Below are 23,684 nucleotides of genomic sequence, written 5' to 3'. Positions count from 1 at the left end.
CAGTAAAATGGGAAAAAAGAGTATGAAGCATGCAGACACAGAGAGAAGAGCAGGCACAACGTTAACCCTTTGGTCACAAAAATACAGGCAGGACATCAGAAATATGTAGCACATTATACAGAGGCGGAGTGAACTCTCCGTCTGTCTGTCTGTCTGTCTATTATCTGTCCATCATTCTCTATATATCTACCTATCTCTAACTATCGGTATCTATCCATTATATATAAATGTATTGTATATCTATATATCCATATCTGTGTACTATAATAACACACACACACACACATGTGCGTCTGTATCTCCCCATGCATGGAGCGTGTGCATCCTACGAGGTATCTACACTGCACAACGTGAGTGCCCTGCTTCTGTGCCGTGTATATATATATATACTGCACAACGTGAGTGCCCTGCTTCTGTGCCGTGTATATATATATATACTGCACAACGTGAGTGCCCTGCTTCTGTGCCGTGTATATATATATATACTGCACAACGTGAGTGCCCTGCTTCTGTGCCGTGTATATATATATATATCGGCACACAGGGCCGTCGACATGGCTGGGAGAGCCAGGCCTGGTCAGCGCTGCATCCACCTGCCGGGCCCCTGGATACCACCTGCCGGGCCCCTGGATGCCACCTGCCGGGCCCCTGGATGCCACCTGCCGGGCCTCTGGATGCCACCTGCCGGGCCCTTTGATGCCACCTGCCGGGCCCCTGGATGCCACCTGTAGGACCTGGCTCCCAGCTGCGGCCGCCTCTTCCCACGCCGGCCCTCTCCTGCCGGTGCGACCTGAAGTCGGGCCCAGCTTCCTGTGTGCCCCGGAGGGAGAGGCCGACGTGGGAAGAGGCGGTGGTAATAGTATCTGGCTGGGGGGTAGTAGTGGTAATTGTATCTGGCTGGGGGGTAGTAGTGGTAATTGTATCTGGCAGGGGGGTAGTAGTGGTAGTTTTTCAAGGGGGGGTAGTGGTAATTGTATCTGTGGGTGATAGTGGTAATTTTATATGGGGGGAGTGGAGGTAATTGTATCAGGGGGTAGTAGTGGTGATTGCATCTGGGGGTAGTAGTGGTAATTGTATCTTGGGGGGTAATAGTGGTAATTGTATCAGGGGGTAGTAGTGGTGGTAATTTTATATGGGGGTAGTGGAGGTAATTGTATCTGGGGGGTAGTATTTGGAATTTGGGAGGGTGTGGTGTTTTGCAATGGGGGGTATTGTTTGTGTATTGTGGGGAGGGGGTAATTATTGTGGGGGGTGGGGTTGTGTGGGCAGTATCGGAGGGGGAATTGAGCAGTAGTGGAGGGGGGGAGAGTGAGAAGAGAGTGGGGGTGTAAGAGAAGGAGCGGGTGAGAGAGAGGGAGGGAGAAGAGGGAGGAAGAATTAGAGACAGAGGAGAGACAGAAATACAGGTGTGAAAGGGGAGGGCTCGCAAGGCCGTCGAACACGGAGGGGGGTGGGAGGGGAGAGAAGGGACACATGGAGGGGGGCGGGAGGGGAGAGAAGGGACACCAGGAGGGGGGCGAGAGGGGGGAGAAGGGACACCAGGAGGGGGGCGGGAGGGGAGAGAAGGGACACCGGGAGGGGAGAGAAGGGACACATGGAGGGGGGCGGGAGGGGGGAGAAGGGACAACCGGAGGGGGGCGGGTGGGGGGAGAAGGGACACACGGAGGGGGGCGGGTGGGGGGAGAAGGGACACACGTGGGAGAAGGGACACACGGAGGGGGGAGAAGGGACACACGGAGGGGGGCAGGAGGGGGGAGAAGGGACACACGGAGGGGGGCAGGAGGGGGGAGAAGGTACACACGGAGGGGAGCGGGAGGGGGGAGAAGGGACACACGGAGGGGGGCAGGAGGGGGGAGAAGGGACACACGGAGGGGGCAGGAGGGGGGAGAAGGGACACACGGAGGGGAGCGGGAGGGGGGAGAAGGGACAGATGGAGGGGAGCGGGAGGGGGGAGAAGGGCCACATGGAGGAGGGCGGAGGGGGGGAGAAGGGACACACTAATCCTGAGCTCTGGAAAATCTGTCTGAAGCCCTGCACACACACACACACACACACACTCACACACAGTGTCACACACACACACACAGTGTCACACACACACGCACACACACACACACACACACACCTGTATATATGTTACCTGTGTAATGCTGCACCAGTTCCCGCACACACTCACACACAGTGTCACACACACACACACACACACAGTGTCACGCACACACACACACACACACACACACACACCTGTATATATGTTACCTGTGTAATGCTGCACCAGTTCCCGCACACACTCAAACTGGACCCGCGTTGTGATGTAAAACCCCCCATTATCCAACTTGCGAATCTTGTAATGTTTGATGTGGTCTCGTTTAGTACTGTCCCAGTCCCGGATAGAGAGGGAGTACGCTCCTGGGGAGAGGGGAGAGAAGGGGGGAGGGAGAGAGAGGAGAGAAGGGGGAGGGGGAGAGAGGAGAGAAGGGGGGAGAGAGGGAGGGAGAGAATGTAACTTTGTCTCGCAGCACAGCAGGATATATGTGTATACACTGTCAGATATATACATATACAGTAAGGTCCGGAAATAATTGGACACTGATACAAGTTTTGTTATTTCGGCTGTGTACCAAAATAAATTCAAGTTACAGTTAAATAATGAATATGGGCTTAAAGTGCAGTCTATCAGCTTTAATTTGAGGGTATTCACATCCACAGCTGTTTCATGGACAGGTGTGGGCTATTCCTTCGTTATTTCATCATCAATTAAGCAGGTAAAAGGTCTGGAGATGATTCCAGGTTTGGCATTAGCATTTGGAAGCTGTTGCTGTGAACCCACAACATGCGGCCAAAGGAGCTCTCAATGCAAGTGACACAGGGCATCCTTAGGCTGCAAAAAAAGAAAACCCATCAGAGAGAGATAGCAGGAGCATTAGGAGTGGCCAAATCAACAGTTTGGTACATTCTGAGAAAAAAAGAACGCACTGGTGAGCTCTGCAACACAAAAAGGACTGGACGTCCACGGAAGACAACAGTGGTGGATGATCGTAGGATCCTTCCATGGTAAAGAAAACCCCTTCACAACATCCAGCCAAGTGAAGAACACTCTCCAGGAGGTAGGCATATCATTATCCAAGTCTACCATAAAGAGAAGACTTCACAAGGGCAAATACTGAGGGTTCACCACAAGGGGCAAACCATTCATAAGCCTCAAGAATAGAAAGGCCAGATTAGACTTTGCCAAACAATATCTATAAAAGCCAGCCCAATTCTAGAACAGCATTCTTTGGACAGATGAAACTAAGATCAACATGGTAAAATATACTGGACACCTAACAAGCTCCTATTGAACCCCCAAAATAACCACAACATATATATAAGCATATGAGTGTCACAGAGGAGTGCTACTGAGCATGGCATTATATATTTAAAACCAGAGACAGCACATAAAACACAGACAAAGCTCAGTTTTAGCACATCCAGTGAAAATCATACACGGTACAGTGCCTAAATATATATGTATAAATATCTATTAAGTAAAATGGTCTTTTAGTTTGACATTTTTGGCCAAAATTGTTGTAAGCCCCTGAGCCCACGTAACGGCAGACCACAATTCAGGGGTCCCTAACGCTAATATAAATTCTTAATAACCTGTGTAATAACAGGAAGAATGATTTATAGTAAATCTGTCAATATTAGTTGCAAAGTTCTAAGTCTGATTGAAGCCTTTATTAACCTGTACATTACCAGGAAAAGCACTCTGAATTAGAGTTGTCACAACCATACTGCAAGCCAGCAAGTTCCACTGTGTGGAAGATGCTATGGAGTGAGCCCTTAACCATTTAAATGTGGGAGGGGGTGAGCTTAAATTAAGTAGGAGGTTGCCAACCTCCAATCAGCCAGGACTAGCTGAAACACAATTGTAAAATATACTAGACACCTAACAAGCTCCTATTGAACCCCCAAAATAACCACAACATATATATAAGCATATGAGTGTCACAGAGGAGTGCAGGATGGTTGTGTCAACTCTAATTTGTTTTGCAATGTACGTAATCATACAAAACAGTGTCCCTTCAGGCCCTACGATGAGGATGTTGATGACGACGACTCATACCAGATACATTTAGTATGCTGGGCCTGTCGTGGGGTAGGTCACATGGAAGATGTATGTACCCACATTTTCAAAGACAAACAGCTGCAAAAGCAAACAAGGCCCTATGAGTGCAAGCAAGATGTGGAAGCTGATACCAGTGAGTGTGTGCCCAGTACCACTGAAATCTCTGGAGCTAATAAATCAAATAGAAAGAAGAAAAAGAAAACTGTTCCTCAAGTCACAGAGGAAGTGACCGAACCACTTGAGTCTGCGCTGTCAGAAAGGCGCCGAGATGTGCTGCAGACCGGAGTGATGGGCAGAATTGTCATGGGAATGGTGGCAAAGGAAAAGGAGGAGCAAAGGGAAGCTGAATCCTTGATCCAGGATAAAGAGGCTTTAATTTCTGCACTCCAAGCTGCCCGCCATGATTATTAAGTCCTGTTTGCAGGGATTGATGAAGGAGCGAGAAGCTAACACCAAGTTACAGAGGTGTATACTCCCAGCTTTACAAGAGTATGCGGCTTTGAAGGAAACAGAGCGTCTCTTATAGAGTGAGTTGGAGGAGGTGACGACTGATCTGGAAAATGCCAACGCCTCAATTGCTACCATGGAGGAAAAGCAGAACAAATCGGACAAACTGATTGCTAACCTCAAACAGAAATACGGGAAGGCTCTACAAGACGTTCCCGCTCTCAGCACAGAGGTGGAACACTCACACCAGGAGGGCCACAGTCTAAACACAGAGCTGGGTTTGTTGAAGGAAACCCATGAGAATGCCCTGAGGGATTTAGAGACTGTAAACAAAGAGAATGTAAGTGTGACACAGAAAAATTCAGTCTTGACTGACCAGATCAGTAAAGGTGATAAGAAGCTTCACCAAGCAGGAAAAGTGGAGAAGCAATTGATCCAGGAAAAGTTAGAGGTGCAGGAAGCACTGCAGAATGCAGAGAGGGTGCAACGTGTCTCCCTGGAACAGCACACACAAGCAGCGCACCTATGGCAGAGCCAGCTGCAAGAGCTACGTGCAAGTCTGCAAGCGGCCAAGGAGAAGCAGCGAGTGCTACAGGAACGGCTGAGTACCCAGTGTGTCCCCATACAGCAACATGAGGAGCTGAGGGCCACGCTGTACGCCACAAGAGCATCGCTGGGGGCAGAGCTTAGAAGCCAGGTGACTCTGTATGAGAGGGAGCACGAGAAGGTCCAGAGACTGGAGCAAGAGCTGGAGAAGCAGAGAGGCAACTCCATCTCCATGAGTCAGTACGCCAAGGAGAAAGAAGCCTGGAAAACAGAAGCAGCGGCGATCCTGGCGACAAACACTGCTGAGCTCCAAAAGATGAAGGAGGCACTGATGCAAACTCAGAGCAAGCACCGGGAAGAGGTGAAGGCCCTGAGAGGGGACTTGCAGGATCAAACTGAAGAGTTGCAAACGCAGGTTGCTGAGCGCAAGATACAGCTCGTCGAGAGGGAGGAGGTGTCCGTCCGTCAGATGAGGTGCCTGACATTACGCTATGAAACGGAGATGGCCGATATCTACAAGCGGCTGGACCACACGGCCAATGAGGGGGCCCGGCAGCAGCTGGATAAGGTCCGGGAGGAGCACCAGCAGCTACAGGTCAAGAATAGAGAAAAGGAAACCGAGTTAAACCTTGCTCTGAATCAGCTGACCGATCTGGAATCGCGACTCAACTTCAAAGAAGCTGAACTAGCAGCCGCACTGAGTGGGAAAAGATGTACAGAAGGACTGCTTCAAAAGTTAAGGAAGGACCTGGAGTCTGAGCGTGCTGGCCGCAACATGACAGAGAAACAAAATCGTAACCTGGGTGAGGAGCTCGAGGCTCTGAAGACTGAGCGGGACGCTACGTTGGACTCTAAGGCTGCCCAGCAGGAGGTTTCTCAGCTGAAGTTGGAGAAAGAAGTTACAACCCTAAGACAGACACTTGGGTCACAGAAGCAGTCCATGGAAAAGAGGGCGGTAGAGATAAAGCAAGTTGCAGTGTTACAGTCTACTGTCCACAAGGCACGGGATGGGAAGACCAAGGTGCGATGTAGTAGCACAGTAAGAAGCCAGTTGTACTATGGGACCCATAGTGGATTCCTTGCAAGGAAAGCAGCCGCTGTGAAGAGACAGTCGAGAATGGGACTAAAGAGAGTCCATGTTCGTAAGATGAGAAAGACCTCACAGTTTGTTCAGCAACACTCCCAACGGAGTAAGTTAAGGGGACAAGAAAGACAGGCCCAAGCCTACGACTCTGCCGACTGTAATAGAGAGGCATCATGGGGTGCACTTGGGGGTTAATAAGACACGCACCCTGTAACAGGGGACTTATCCCTGTTCAGTAATGTGCCTTTAATCTAGCAGTGTGGTAGTTAATGACTAAACACCACCTGCCTGATTAGATTGTTTACAAAAACCTGTCTGTTCAGACAGGAAGTGACTCTCCTTAGCTCTGACTGAGAGCTGACCTTTGGAGAGACAGAGCAGAGGTTCTTGAGTCCCAGGAGAGACTGACCAAAAGAAACCCAGATCTCTGGAGCTGACCAGTCTTGAGCTCTGCACTGCAGAGCTGATTTCAAGACACAGGGAAAACTACTACACCTGAAGCTGAACCAGGAAGTGAGAAGATTTTCCCTCCAAGAAACAGATAAGACTTTTATTCTTAAGAGACTGCTTATATCTGCTTATTTCATGCTATATGTTTTTGGGCTGCGAGAAATGCTTGACTAAGGGAGATGTGAATTATTGCATAGTGTTTCACTAGAAATACTCCCAAGTGAATAGAAGCTTTGTTCCCCCCCCCCCCTGTGTTTGGATGGATTTCCTGATGAAAAGGAAAAGGCACAATAAAGCCTTATTATAATTTCACATAATAAACGTCTCCAAATTGTGTACCTCTGTGAACGTCCGTCTACACACCCAAATTGAAGTTCTGAAGATAAATGATGTGAAACCCAACCCGTATGCTGATGGGAAAAGGTCCAAAAGCCATCACCGCTGAAGCGGAGTTGCTGTCTTCACGAGAAAAGGCCAAACAGGCACTGGCGAGTGAACACCATGAGCTAACAGGTCAAGGTTCTTCTACAGGGTAAGGGAGACTCACAAGAGGAAGAAGGCAGAGATAGCTGATAGACGGCAGGATGCTCAGGAACATTTGAAAAAGGGGACACAACAAAGGCGGAGCTTGAACCCTAGACTCAGGCCGGCACAAGATAAAGAGGTAGCGAAGGACCAGTCTGCAGGCCCAGAAGGCCTGGTAATTGTCGCAAAGGGAAGATTTTTTAATTGGAAGACTAGGAAACGGAAAGAGAGGACGTCTTTGTGGGTGCACGATAATTGTGTACTGGTCGCTCACCCCAGTGAGAATGAGCTGGAGGGGAGGATATGTGACAGAGTCACTGTCTCAGTAGGCTGGAATGGAGGATATGTGTACCTTCCAGCACTCAACCAGTTAACCTTCCAGCACCTGCAGCCTAATTAAGCAGGATTCCTGAAAGACTGCAGGTTAAAAAGATACAGGAAGCTGTGAGACGGAGAGCCAGACCCAGGAAGCCAGAGAGGCAGTGAGAGCGACTGACTGGTTTTCCCTCAGAGAAGGAGGGAGGCAGAGGGGCTCCCCAGCTACCAAAGGCTGGTTAAAGGAGTTGGCAGATTATGAAAGAAGCTGCTGAGAGAGCCGTGCTGAAGCTGTGTGAGAGAAGCTGCTGAGAGAGCCGTGCTGAAGCAGTATGAAAGAAGCTGCTGAGAGAGCCATGCTGAAGCAGTGTGAGAGAAGCTGCTGAGAGAGCTGTGCTGAAGCAGTGTGAGAGAAGCTGCTGAGAGAGCCGTGCTGAAGCAGTGTGAGAGAAGCTGCCGAGAGAGCCGTGCTGAAGCAGTGTAAGAGAAGCTGCTGAAAGAGCCATGCTGAAGCAGGGACATTGCCAGATGGACTAAGTTAAGCAAAACTCTTTTTATTATTTACAAAGACTGTGCTGTTACTTTATTGCCCATGCTAGGGCATGTTTTGGGCTGACAACCGGCTTAGCTGGCAGCCCTGATAGTAAGGGACTGAAGAAGTCAGTAAGCTCCCTGACAGGGATAGGCGTTTATTTCTGTTTTATTTTAATTTGGTTTTCTTAATGGGACGGTGGACCTGCGAATACGTTACTTAAACCCCTATAAATAAACCCCACGTAAATAGAAGTACTGTGTTTCCGGCCTTATTTGGGATCAAAGGGACCTCAACGTGATGTGGTTGTCACAATATATATATATATATATATATATATATATATATATATATCTACTATATATTTCTGAAAGCACTGTATGTCTGCGTCCCTAGCGGCAATCTCATTGGTCCCTGGGCCTGCCCGCCCCCGCACCTCTCATTGGCCTGAGGCAGAGTGACGGGCAAAAAAAACACACACACACACACACACACACACACACACACACACACACACACACACACACACACACACACACCCTCACACACACCCCCCCCCTCACACACACACACACACCCTCACTCTCCCCCGTCAGTTGGACCGCAGCTCACCTTCCACACACACACCCCCCCCTCCCCTCACTCTCTCCCCCCACCTCACCCAAATCCCCACGCTCCGCAACATCCCCAGCCGCACCATCACCCTCACCGTGCGCCGCGGCCCTCCTGCTCAGCAGCAAACTCCAGCCTCCTCCCCCCTCGCGGCGCAGCCCGGGCCTTTTGCTCTCCCCCTCACGAGCGCCGCTACCGGAGAGGGGAAGCGCGGCGCGGGACTCCCCCTCACGTGCGCCGCTACCGGAGAGGGGAAGCGCGGCGCGGGACTCCCCCTCACGTGCGCCGCTACCGGAGAGGGGAAGCGCGGCGCGGGACTCCCCCTCACGTGCGCCGCTACCGGAGAGGGGAAGCGCGGCGCGGGACTCCCCATCACGTGCGCCGGCTCCCGGAGAGGGGAAGCGCGGCGCGGGACTCCCCCTCACGTGCGTCGGCTCCCGGACGGAGGCGAAGCGCGGCGCGGGTCTCCTGCCACTCTTGCCCCCCCCCCCCCAGCTTCCCGAACTCACCTCCTGCCCCAGCCAGATGCCACGGGGTCAAGGTAAGTCACCCACCGTCTCCCACCCACGCACTGTCACCCAGTCACCCACACAAACCCACTCAGTCACCCACCCACCCACTCAGTCACCCACCCACCCACTCAGTCACCCACCCACTCAGTCACCCACCCACCCACTCAATTACAGTCAAGGTCACCCACCCACCCACCCAGTCATACCCACCCACCCAGTCACCCACCCACCCACCCAGTCACCCACCCACCCAGTCACCCACCCACCCAGTCAGTCACCCACCCAGTCAGTCACCCACCCAGTCAGTCAGTCACCCACCCAGTCAGTCAGTCAGTCAGTCACCCACCCAGTCAGTCAGTCAGTCACCCACCCACCCAGTCAGTCAGTCACCCACCCACCCAGTCAGTCAGTCACCCACCCACTCAGTAACCCACCCACCCACTCACTTAGTCACCCACCCACTCACTCAGTCAAGTCACCCACCCAACCAACCCACCCACCCAGTCACCCACCCACCCACCCAGTCACCCACCCACCCACCCAGTCACCCACCCACCCACCCAGTCACCCACCCACCCAGTCACCCACCCACCCACCCAGTCACCCACCCACCCACCCAGTCACCCACCCACTCACCCACTCACCCAGTCACCCACCCACCCAGTCAGTCACCCACCCAGTCAGTCACCCACCCACCCAGTCAGTCAGTCAGTCACCCACCCAGTCAGTCAGTCAGTCACCCACCCAGTCAGTCAGTCACCCACCCACCCAGTCACCCACCCACCCAGTCAGTCAGTCACCCACCCAGTCAGTCAGTCACCCACCCACCCAGTCAGTCAGTCAGTCACCCACCCAGTCAGTCAGTCACCCACCCAGTCAGTCAGTCACCCACCCACCCACCCAGTCAGTCACTCAGTCACCCACCCAGTCAGTCACTCAGTCACCCACCCAGTCAGTCACCCAGTCACCCACCCAGTCAGTCACTCAGTCACCCACCCAGTCAGTCACCCAGTCACCCACCCAGTCAGTCACCCACTCACCCACCCAGTCAGTCACCCACTCACCCACCCAGTCAGTCACCCACTCACCCACCCAGTCAGTCTCCCACTCACCCACCCAGTCAGTCTCCCACTCACCCACCCAGTCAGTCTCCCACTCACCCACCCAGTCAGTCTCCCACTCACCCACCCAGTCAGTCTCCCACTCACCCACCCAGTCAGTCTCCCACTCACCCACCCAGTCAGTCTCCCACTCACCCACCCAGTCAGTCTCCCACTCACCCACCCAGTCAGTCTCCCACTCACCCACCCAGTCAGTCTCCCACTCACCCACCCAGTCAGTCTCCCACTCACCCACCCAGTCAGTCTCCCCCCCCCCAGTCTCCCACTCACCCACCCAGTCTCCCACTCACCCACCCAGTCTCCCACTCACCCACCCAGTCTCCCACTCAGTCTCCCACTCAGTCTCCCACTCAGTCTCCCACTCAGTCTCCCACCCAGTCTCCCACTCAGTCTCCCACTCAGTCTCCCACTCAGTCTCCCACTCAGTCTCCCACCCAGTCTCCCACTCAGTCTCCCACTCAGTCTCCCACTCACCCACCCATTCAGTTTCCCACTCACCCACCCATTCAGTTTCCCACTCACCCACCCATTCAGTTTCCCACTCACCCACCCATTCAGTTTCCCACTCACCCACCCATTCAGTTTCACACTCACCCACCGATTCAGTTTCCCACTCATCCACCCATTCAGTTTCCCACTCACCCACCCATTCAGTCTCCCACTCACCCACCCAATCAGTCTCCCACTCACCCACCCATTCAGTCTCCCACTCACCCACCCATTCAGTCTCCCACTCACCCACCCATTCAGTCTCCCACTCACCCACCCATTCAGTCTCCCACTCACCCACCCATTCAGTCTCACACTCACCCACCCATTCAGTCTCACACTCACCCACCCAGTCTCACCCAAAACCACCCACCCAGTCACCGACCCCACCCACCCACTCACCGACCCCACCCACCCACTCACAGACCCGACCTACCCACTCACTGACCCACCCAGTCACTGACCCACCCAGTCACCGACCCTGAAAAAGTCACCCAGTCACCGACCCACCCACCCACCCAAAGTCAGTCACCCACCCACCCAAAGTCACCCACCCACCCACCAACCCAGAGTCACCCACCCACCCACCGACCCAAAGTCACCCACCCAACGACCCAAAGTCACCCACCCACCGACCCAAAGTCATCCACCCCCCGACCCAACTCACCCACCCACCGACCCAACTCACCCACCCAACCACCGACCCAAAGTCACCCACCGACCCAAAGTCACCCACCAACCGACCCAAAGTCAAACCGACCCAAAGTCACCCACCCACCGACCCAAAGTCACCCACCCACCGACCCAAAGTCACCCACCCACCCACCGACCCAAAGTCACCCACCCACCGACCCAAAGTCACCCACCCACCGACCCAAAGTCAAACCGACCCAAAGTCACCCACCCAGTCACCGACCCAAAGTCACCCACTCAGTCACCAACCCACCCACCCACTCAGTCACCCACACACTCAGTCAACTCAGTCACCCACCTAGATGTCAAGGGGGGGGGAAGCCTAACCCTGTCGTACGCCCCCCCCCCAAAATTACATCCCGGGCAACGCCGGGTCTCTCAGCTAGTATATATATATATATATATATATATATATATATATATACACACACACACACACCTCTCCCCTCCTCTTGTCTCTTACCCTTGGTAGTTTCGCTCTCCCGGATCAGGTACGTCCCCCTGGGGTTCCCCTCACCTAGGAGCTGTCTCTCTGCGTCTTTCCGTCCAATCTTCCCAAAGTACCATCTGCGAAGAGAGGAGAGGGAGAGAGAGAGTGTGAAAAGGGGAAGAGAGAGAGCGTGAAAAGGAAGAGAGAGAGCGTGAAAAGGAAGAGAGAGTGTAAAGGGGAAGAGAGGGAAGAGAGAGGAGAGAGAGTGTGTGAAAAGGAGGAGAGGGAGGAGGAGAGAGAGTGAAAAAAGGAGAGAGACCCCAGGAAAAGGAGAGAGAGAAAACGTGAGAGACGGGGAGAGAGGATGAGAGTGCTGCAGAGCATTGCTCCCGTACTCACGCCTCTGCTTGTATTGAGTCTGTAGGAGCCACATAATTGCTGGGAATGAATCCTGTCAGCCCGGAGCTGAGTGATCGAGCCTCCCACCAATCCCCTTCACTGCGGGGAGAGCGGAGCATCAGGAGTACACTGCACATGTACTGCACTGCACACACTGCATATACACTGCACTGCATATACACTGCACATATACTGCACTGCACATACACTGCACTGCATATACACTGCACATATACTGCACTGCACATACACTGCACTGCATATACACTGCACATATACTGCACTGCACATACACTGCACTGCATATACACTACACATATACTACACTGCATATACAATACACATATACTACACTGCATATACACTACACATATACTACACTGCATATACAATACACATATACTACACTGCATATACACTGCATATACACTACACATATACTACACTGTGCATACTGCATATACACTACAAATATACTGCACTGCACATGTACTGCACTGCATATACACTGCACATATACTGCACTGCATATACACTGCACATACACTGCACTGCACATGTACTGCACTGCATATACACTGCACATATACTGCACTGCACATGTACTGCACTGCATATACACTGCATATATACTGCACTGCACATGTACTGCACTGCATATACACTGCACATATACTGCACTGCATATACACTGCACATATACTGCGCTGCACATGTACTGCACTGCATATACACTGCACATATACTACACTGCACATGTACTGCACTGCATATACACTGCACATATACTGCACTGCATATACACTGCACATATACTACACTGCACATGTACTGCACTGCATATACACTGCACATATACTACACTGCACATGTACTGCACTGCATATACACTGCACATGTACTGCACTGCATATACACTGCACATGTACTGCACTGCATATACACTGCACATGTACTGCACTGCATATACACTGCACATATACTGCACTGCATATACACTGCACATATACTACACTGCACACGTACTGCACTGCATATACACTGCACATATACTACACTGCACATGTACTGCACTGCATATACACTGCACATATACTGCACTGCATATACACTGCACATATACTGCACTGCATATACAATGCACATATACTACACTGCACATGTACTGCACTGCATATACACTGCACATATACTACACTGCACATGTACTGCACTGCATATACACTGCACATATACTACACTGCACACACTGCATATACACTGCACTGCACATGTACTGCACTGCATATAGTTTTAAATACCTGGGCTTATGGTTTGACTCCCACTTAACATTCGGGATGCACATTGATACCCTGACAACCAAAACCTATGCCAAACTAGGGGTACTTTACAGGAACAAATCCTCCCTAAGTCTCCTGGTCAGAAAGTGTATCACACAGCAGATGCTAATGCCAATTATTGACTATGGAGACATAGTATATGGCTCGGCACCTCAAACCCACCTTAGCAAACTTGACACCCTCTACAATTCAATTTGTCGTTTTGTTCTCCAATGCAACTACAACACAGATCACTGCGAAATGCTGAAAGAACTAGAGTCTAGGCACAAAGTTCATCTTTCCTGTCTTGCATTCAAATACTTTCTGGGCAAGCTACCCATTTATCTGAACAAGCTCCTCACCCCTACCACATGCAGCACCTATCACCTGAGATCAGACTCCAAAAGACTGTTCATGGTCCCAAGGCTCAACAAAGTATCCGGCCGTTCCTCCTTCTCTTACCGTGCACCCCAAATCTGGAACAACCTACCAGAGACTCCCACATCCACCACCAGTTTAAGTTCTTTCAAATCTAAGGCTGTCTCACATTTTAACATGGTCTGTAACTGTTTCATACGCCCATAATATATATTTTCTTTAACTGTGCATGCAATGTCTTGTATATAATGTATACCTTGTTCATTTATGTAACTGTATTTGTAACCATGTATTATTTGTTTTACTCTGTGCCCAGGACATACTTGAAAACGAGAGGTAACTCTCAATGTATTACTTCCTGGTAAAATATTTTATAAATAAATAAATAATAAATATACACTGCACATATACTGCACATTTACTACACTGCGCACACTGCACATATACTGCACATTTACTACACTGCACATGTACTGCACTGCATATACACTGCACATATACTGCACATTTACTACACTGCGCACACTGCACATATACTGCACATTTACTACACTGCACATATACTGCACATTTACTGCACTGCACATGTACTGCACTGCACATATACTGCACATATACTGCACATTTACTACACTGCGCACACTGCATATACACTGCACATATATTGCACATTACTACACAGCACATGTACTGCACTGCATATACACTGCACATATACTGCACATTTACTACACTGCGCACACTGCATATACACTGCACATTTACTACACTGCACATTTACTACACTGCACACACTGCATATACACTGCACATATACTACACGGCACATATACTAAACTGTGCACACTGCATATACACTGCACATATACTACACTGCATATACACTGCACATATACTACACTGCACACACTGCATATGCACTGCACATATACTACATATACACTGCACATATACTACACTGCATATACACTGCACATATACTACACTGCATATAAACTACATATACTACACTGCACATATACTACACTGCATATAAACTGCATATACACTGCACATATACTACACTGCATATAAACTGCATATACACTGCACATATACTACACTGCATATAAACTGCACATATACTACACTGCGCACACTGCATATACACTGCACATATACTACACTGTGCACACTGCATATACACTGCACATATGCTACATAGCATATACAATGCACATATACTACACAGCGCACACTGCATATACACTGCACATATACTAGGCAAAGAAATAATGAGACACAGTCTCACACTCGTGCTTCCCAGCCTATAGTAACAAGTTGATGGATACAATCCAGGTACATATAGCAGCAGTTGATATACAAACAGGGAGCAGATCATTGCTATTCATAGAGCTTTAGTGAGTGTCATATTTCTTGAAACATAATGTAATAAACATTAACCCTTTGACTGTATAAGCAAATGTCCACCCTAATGAGTCTCTTTACCGTCCAAATGGGGTTTTTACTTCAAGGTTGCACAATTCAGAGGGAATGGAGAATAACCGAATGGCAGGTGAATCTACTGGATCCCGGCTACATACGGACCCTCCCCACGTCACTCACTCCTACGGCTAAGATTTGTGTAGCCCCCCCCCCTGTGTGTAATGGATTGAGAATGACAGCAGCACTGAGGACAGTCCCTGCTCGCTGCACTTAGGCGCGATCCGGTCCCAGGAAGGTGCGTGCGCCTGCGCTTGGATATACACCACAAGCTGAGATCCCGGGGGGCAGCCGGGCGGGGAGGAGACAGCGCAATGAAAAGCGGGAACCAGTACAGAACGCCGATAACAAGGTAGGATCTATTCGTGACAGGGACACATCGGCAGCACCGGCATGGAACAGGAGTGATCCTCTTACGCGTTTCGCGCTGTTCAAGCGCTTTATCTGAAGCGCCCGGCTGCTCGGGATCTCAACTTGTCTGCACATATACTACACTGTGCACACTGCATTTACACTACACATATACTACACTGCGTGCACTGCATATACACTACACATATACTACACTGCGTGCACCGCATATACACTGCACATAGACTACACTGCGTGCACCGCATCTACACTACACATATACTACACTGCGTGCACCACATATACACTGCACATATACTACACTGCGTGCACCGCATATACACTACACATATACTACACTGTGCACACTGCATTTACACTACACATATACTACACTGCGTGCACCGCATATACACTACACATATACTACACTGCGTGCACCGCATATACACTGCACATATACTACACTGTGCACACCGCATATACACTGCACATATACTACTCTGTGCACACCGCATATACACTGCACATATACTACACTGCGTGCACCGCATATACACTGCACATATACTACACTGCGTGCACCGCATATACACTACACATATACTACACTGCGTGCACCGCATATACACTGCACATATACTACACTGTGCACACCGCATATACACTGCACATATACTACACTGTGCACACCGCATATACACTGCACATATACTACACTGCGTGCACCGCATATACACTGCACATATACTACACTGTGTATATACTACACTGCACGCACTGCATATATACTACACTGGCTGCACACACTACACTGCACATATACTACACTGCGTGCACCGCATATACACTGCACATATACTACACTGTGTATATACTACACTGCACGCACTGCATATATACTACACTGGCTGCACACACTACACTGCACATATACTACACTGCGTGCACCGCATATACACTGCACATATACTACACTGTGTATATACTACACTTCACGCACTGCATATATACTACACTGGCTGCACACACTACACTGCACATATACTACACTGTGTATATACTACACTGCACGCACTGCATATATACTACACTGGCTGCACACACTACACTGCACATATACTACACTGTGCACACTGCATATACACTACACTTTGCACACTGCATATACACTACACTGCATTCACTGCACATATACTACACCGCACATATACTATACTGTGCAAACTAAATATATACTGCACATATATTATACTGTGCACAATACATAAGCACTGCACATATACTATGCGGCACACATTGCATATACACTAGGCACACTGCACGCACTGCACATATACTATACTGTACACACTACATATACACTACATATATACTATACTGCGCACACTGCATATACGCTATACTGCAAACACTGCATATATACTCCACTGCACACACACTAGACTGTGCACACAGGCTCCACATGTATTCCAATGCGCACACACTATCCTGCACACATGCTGCATATACACACACGACACACATACTACACAGTACACACACTGCACACACACGAAATATGCACACATTACACATATACTACCCTGAACAAACACTGCCAATATACTAATCTGCACACACTCCATATATACAGTACACCACTGCACATATACTACACACACACACTGCATATTTACTACACCGCACATACATTACAGCTACACTACAGTACACATATACTACACTGCACATACATTACATATTTACTACATTGCACACCCTACACATATAGTACACTGCACGAACACACACTTCATATATACTACACTGCGTGCATGCACTGCATAGCACACACTACATATATACTACACTGCGCTCACACACACTACATATATAATACACTGCACACACACTGCATATATATCATACTCCGGGCACACGCTGCATATACATTACACTGCATATATACTACACTGCACACACACTGCATATATATCATACTCCGGGCACACGCTGCATATATATTACACTGCATATATACTACACTGCACACACACTGCATATATATCATACTCTGGGCACACGCTGCATATATATTACACTGCATATATACCATAATCTGGACACACACTGCATATATACTACCCTGTATACACACTGCATATATATAACATACTCCGGGCACAGACTGCATACATACAGTATTACACTGCATACACACTACATATACACCATACTCCGGGCACACACTGCATATATACTACACTGCACACACTCAGACTCTCCCTGCTGGGTGTTACTCACGAGTTGTTAATAATATGAAATTTCTCCCCCTTCAAAAACGCCAAATCATCCTCAGTCCGAGCGTCGTAATCATACAGCGCGATGAAGAGGGTAACCCCCCCTACAGGGATAGAGGAGGAGAGTAACATACACCGATCCCCCCTACAGGGAGAGAGTAACATACACTGACCCCCCCTACAGGGATAGAGGAGGAGAGTAACATACACCGACCCCCCCTACAGGGAGAGAGTAACTTACACCGACCCCCCTACAGGGATAGAGGAGGAGAGTAACATACACCGACCCCCCCTACAGGGATAGAGGAGGAGAGTAACATACACAGACCCCCCCTACAGGGAGAGAGGAGGAGAGTAACATACACCGACCCCCCCCTACAGGGAGAGAGGAGGAGAGTAACATACACTGACCCCCCCAACAGGGAGAGAGTAACATACACCGACCCCCCCCCCCCCAACAGGGAGAGAGTAACATACACCGACCTCCCCTACAGGGAGAAAGTAACATACACTGACCCCCCCTACAGGGAGAGAGTAACATACATTGACCCCCCCAACAGGGAGAGAGTAGCATACACCGACCTCCCCTACAGGGAGAGAGTAACATACACTGACCCCCCCTACAGGGAGAGAGTAACATACACCGACCCCCCCTACAGGGAGAGAGCAGGAGAGTAACATACACCGACCCCCCCCTACAGGGAGAGAGGAGGAGAGTAACATACACCGACCCCCCCTACAGGGAGAGAGCAACTTACACCGACCCCCCTACAGGGATAGAGGAGGAGAGTAACATACACCGACCCCCCCTACAGGGAGAGAGTAACTTACACCGACCCCCCTACAGGGATAGAGGAGGAGAGTAACATACACCGACCCCCCCTACAGGGAGAGAGTAACTTACACCGACCCCCCCCCCCTACAGGGAGAGAGGAGGAGAGTAACATACACCGACCCCCCCTACAGGGAGAGAGCAACTTACACCGACCCCCCTACAGGGAGAGAGGAGGAGAGTAACATACACCGACCCCCCCCTACAGGGAGAGAGGAGGAGAGTAACATACACCGACCTCCCCTACAGGGAGAGAGTTACATACACCGACCTCCCCTACAGGGAGAGAGTAACATACACTGACCCCCCCTACAGGGAGAGAGTAACATACACTGACCCCCCCCCCAACAGGGAGAGAGTAACATATACCGACCTCCCCTACAGGGAGAGAGTAACATACACTGACCCCCCCCTACAGGGAGAGAGTAACATACACCGACCCCCCCTACAGGGAGAGAGGAGGAGAGTAACATACACCGACCCCCCCTACAGGGAGAGAGGAGGAGAGTAACATACACCGACCCCCCTACAGGGAGAGAGTAACATATACCGACACCCCCTACAGGGAGAGAGTAACATACACCGACCCTCCTACAGGAAGAGAGGCGGCGAGTAACATACACTGACCCCCCTACAGGGAGAGAGTAACATACACTGACCCCCCTACAGGGAGAGAGTAACATACACTGACCCCCCTACAGGGAGAGAGTAACTTACACCGACCCCCCTACAGGGAGACAGGAGGAGAGTAACATACACCGACCCCCCCTACAGGGAGAGAGCAACTTACACCGACCCCCCTACAGGGACAGAGGAGGAGAGTAACATACACGACCCCCCCCCCCTTACAGGGAGAGAGCAGGAGAGTAACATACACCGACCCCCCCTACAGGGAGAGAGGAGGAGAGTAACATACACCGACCCCCCTACAGGGAGAGAGTAACATATACCGACCCCCCCCTACAGGGAGAGAGTAACATACACCGACCCCCCCTACAGGGAGAGAGTAACATACACCGACCCTCCTACAGGAAGAGAGGCGGCGAGTAACATACACTGACCCCCCTACATGGAGAGAGTAACATACATTGACCCCCCTACAGGGAGAGAGTAACATACACTGACCCCCCTACAGGGAGAGAGTAACTTACACCGACCCCCCTACAGGGAGACAGGAGGAGAGTAACATACACCGACCCCCCCTACAGGGAGAGAGCAACTTACACCGATCCCCCTACAGGGATAGAGGAGGAGAGTAACATACACCGACCCCCCCCCCCTACAGGGAGAGAGGAGGAGAGTAACATACACCGACCCCCCCCTACAGGGAGAGAGGAGGAGAGTAACATACACTGACCCCCCCAACAGGGAGAGAGTAACATACACCGACCCCCCCCCAACAGGGAGAGAGTAATATAAACCGACCTCCCCTACAGGGAGAGAGTAACATACACTGACCCCCCTACAGGGAGAGAGGAGGAGAGTAACATACACCGACCCCCCTACAGGGAGAGAGTAACATACACCGACCCCCCCTACAGGGAGAGAGGAGGAGAGTAACATACACCGACCCCCCCTACAGGGAGAGAGGAGGAGAGTAACATACACCGACCCCCCTACAGGGAGAGAGTAACATACACCGACCCCCCCCCCTTACAGGGAGAGAGTAACATACACCGACCCCCCCTACAGGGAGAGAGTAACATACACCGACCCTCCTACAGGAAGAAAGGAGACGAGTAACATACACTGACCGCCCTACAGGGAGAGAGTAACATACACTGACCCCCCTACAGGGAGAGAGTAACTTACACCGACCCCCCTACAGGGAGAGAGGAGGAGAGTAACATACACCGACCCCCCCTACAGGGAGAGAGCAACTTACACCGACCCCCCTACAGGGATAGAGGAGGAGAGTAACATACACCGACCCCCCCCCCCCCCTACAGGGAGAGAGAGGAGAGTAACATACACCGACCCCCCCCTACAGGGAGAGAGGAGGAGAGTAACATACACTGACCCCCCCAACAGGGAGAGAGTAACATACACCGACCCCCCCCCCCCCAACAGGGAGAGAGTAACATACACCGACCTCCCCTACAGGGAGAGAGTAACATACACTGACCCCCCCTACAGGGAGAGAGTAACATACACTGACCCCCCCCAACAGGGAGAGAGTAACATACACCGACCTCCCCTACAGGGAGAGAGTAACATACACTGACCCCCCCTACAGGGAGAGAGTAACATACACTGACCCCCCCCCTACAGGGAGAGAGTAACATACACCGACCCCCCCTACAGGGAGAGAGCAGGAGAGTAACATACACCGACCCCCCCTACAGGGAGAGAGAAGGAGAGTAACATACACCGACCCCCCTACAGGGAGAGAGTAACATACAGTGACCCCCCCCCAACAGGGAGAGAGTAACATACACCGACCTCCCCTACAGGGAGAGAGTAACATACACTGACCCCCCCCCCCCTACAGGGAGAGAGTAACATACACCGACCCCCCCCTACAGGGAGAGAGCAGGAGAGTAACATACACCGACCCCCCCCTACAGGGAGAGAGGAGGAGAGTAACATACACCGACCCCCCTACAGGGAGAGAGTAACATACACCGACCCCCCCTACAGGGAGAGAGGAGGAGAGTAACATACACCGACCCCCCCTACAGGGAGAGAGGAGGAGAGTAACATACACCGACCACCCTACAGGGAGAGAGTAACATACACCGACCCCCCCCCCCCCAACAGGGAGAGAGTAACATACACTGACCTCCCCTACAGGGAGAGAGTAACATACACTGACCCACCTACAGGGAGAGAGGAGGAGAATAACATACACCGACCCCCCCTACAGGGAGAGAGGAGGAGAGTAACATACACCGACCCCCCCTACAGGGATAGAGGAGGAGAGTAACATACACCGACCCCCCTACAGGGAGAGAGTAACATACACCGACCCCCCCTACAGGGAGAGAGGAGGAGAGTAACATACACCGACCCCCCTACAGGGAGAGAGGAGGAGAGTAACATACACCGACCCCCCCCCCTACAGGGAGAGAGGAGGAGAGTAACATACACCGACCCCCCCCTACAGGGAGAGAGGAGGAGAGTAACATACACTGACCCCCCCAACAGGGAGAGAGTAACATACACCGACCCCCCCCAACAGGGAGAGAGTAACATAAACCGACCTCCCCTACAGGGAGAGAGTAACATACACTGACCCCCCTACAGGGAGAGAGGAGGAGAGTAACATACACCGACCCCCCTACAGGGAGAGAGTAACATACACCGACCCCCCCCTACAGGGAGAGAGGAGGAGAGTAACATACACCGACCCCCCCTACAGGGAGAGAGGAGGAGAGTAACATACACCGACCCCCCTACAGGGAGAGAGTAACATACACCGACCCCCCCCTACAGGGAGAGAGTAACATACACCGACCCCCCCTACAGGGAGAGAGTAACATACACCGACCCTCCTACAGGAAGAGAGGAGGCGAGTAACATACACTGACCCCCCTACAGGGAGAGAGTAACATACACTGACCCCCCTACAGGGAGAGAGTAACTTACACCGACCCCCCTACAGGGAGAGAGGAGGAGAGTAACATACACCGACCCCCCCTACAGGGAGAGAGCAACTTACACCGACCCCCCTACAGGGATAGAGGAGGAGAGTAACATACACCGACCCCCCCCCCCTACAGGGAGAGAGAGGAGAGTAACATACACCGACCCCCCCCTACAGGGAGAGAGGAGGAGAGTAACATACACTGACCCCCCCAACAGGGAGAGAGTAACATACACCGAACCCCCCCCCCCCCCAACAGGGAGAGAGTAACATACAACGACCTCCCCTACAGGGAGAGAGTAACATACACTGATTCCCCCTACAGGGAGAGAGTAACATACACTGACCCCCCCCAACAGGGAGAGAGTAACATACACTGACCCCCCCCCTACAGGGAGAGAGTAACATACACCGACCCCCCCTACAGGGAGAGAGTAACATACACTGACCCCCCCCCCTACAGGGAGTGAGTAACATACACTGACCCCCCCTACAGGGAGAGAGCAGGAGAGTAACATACACCGACCCCCCCTACAGGGAGAGAGGAGGAGAGTAACATACACCGACCCCCCTACAGGGAGAGAGTAACATACACAGACCCCCCCTACAGGGAGAGAGGAGGAGAGTAACATACACCGACCGCCCCTACAGGGAGAGAGGAGGAGAGTAACATACACCGACCCCCCTACAGGGAGAGAGTAACATACACGGACCCCCCCCCCCCAACAGGGAGAGAGTAACATACACCGACCCCCCTACAGGGAGAGAGTAACATACACCGACCCCCCCTACAGGGAGAGAGCAGGAGAGTAACATACACCGACCCCCCCTACAGGGAGAGAGGAGGAGAGTAACATACACCGACCCCCCTACAGGGAGAGAGGAGGAGAGTAACATACACCGACCCCCCTACAGGGAGAGAGTAACATACACAGACCCCCCCTACAGGGAGAGAGGAGGAGAGTAACATACACCGACCGCCCCTACAGGGAGAGAGGAGGAGAGTAACATACACCGACCCCCCTACAGGGAGAGAGTAACATACACGGACCCCCCCCCCCCCAACAGGGAGAGAGTAACATACACCGACCCCCCTACAGGGAGAGAGTAACATACACCGACCCCCCCTACAGGGAGAGAGCAGGAGAGTAACATACACCGACCCCCCCTACAGGGAGAGAGGAGGAG

The 23,684-nt window shown here is 51.4% G+C and overlaps 1 protein-coding gene across 5 annotated transcripts in view; it reads right to left on the bottom strand.

Annotated features, from left to right (window-relative positions):
* The window catches only part of LOC142496872 (proto-oncogene tyrosine-protein kinase Yrk-like), a 56,076-nt gene that overhangs the window by 15,876 nt on the left and 16,516 nt on the right, over nt 1-23,684 (bottom strand). For all 5 annotated transcript variants that reach the window (XM_075603921.1, XM_075603920.1, XM_075603918.1 and 2 more), the window contains 4 exons: nt 18,083-18,182; nt 12,267-12,365; nt 11,901-12,004; nt 2,260-2,409 (listed from right to left, as the gene is read on the bottom strand). In XM_075603921.1, coding sequence (XP_075460036.1) covers nt 2,260-2,409; nt 11,901-12,004; nt 12,267-12,365; nt 18,083-18,182 — 453 coding nt within the window. The remainder of the gene's footprint in view (nt 1-2,259; nt 2,410-11,900; nt 12,005-12,266; nt 12,366-18,082; nt 18,183-23,684) is intronic.

This window comes from Ascaphus truei, chromosome 6 (assembly GCF_040206685.1).
Source record: "Ascaphus truei isolate aAscTru1 chromosome 6, aAscTru1.hap1, whole genome shotgun sequence".
Classification (NCBI taxonomy): Eukaryota; Metazoa; Chordata; class Amphibia; order Anura; family Ascaphidae; genus Ascaphus; species Ascaphus truei.
This window is presented reverse-complemented; position numbering and strand designations above follow the sequence as displayed.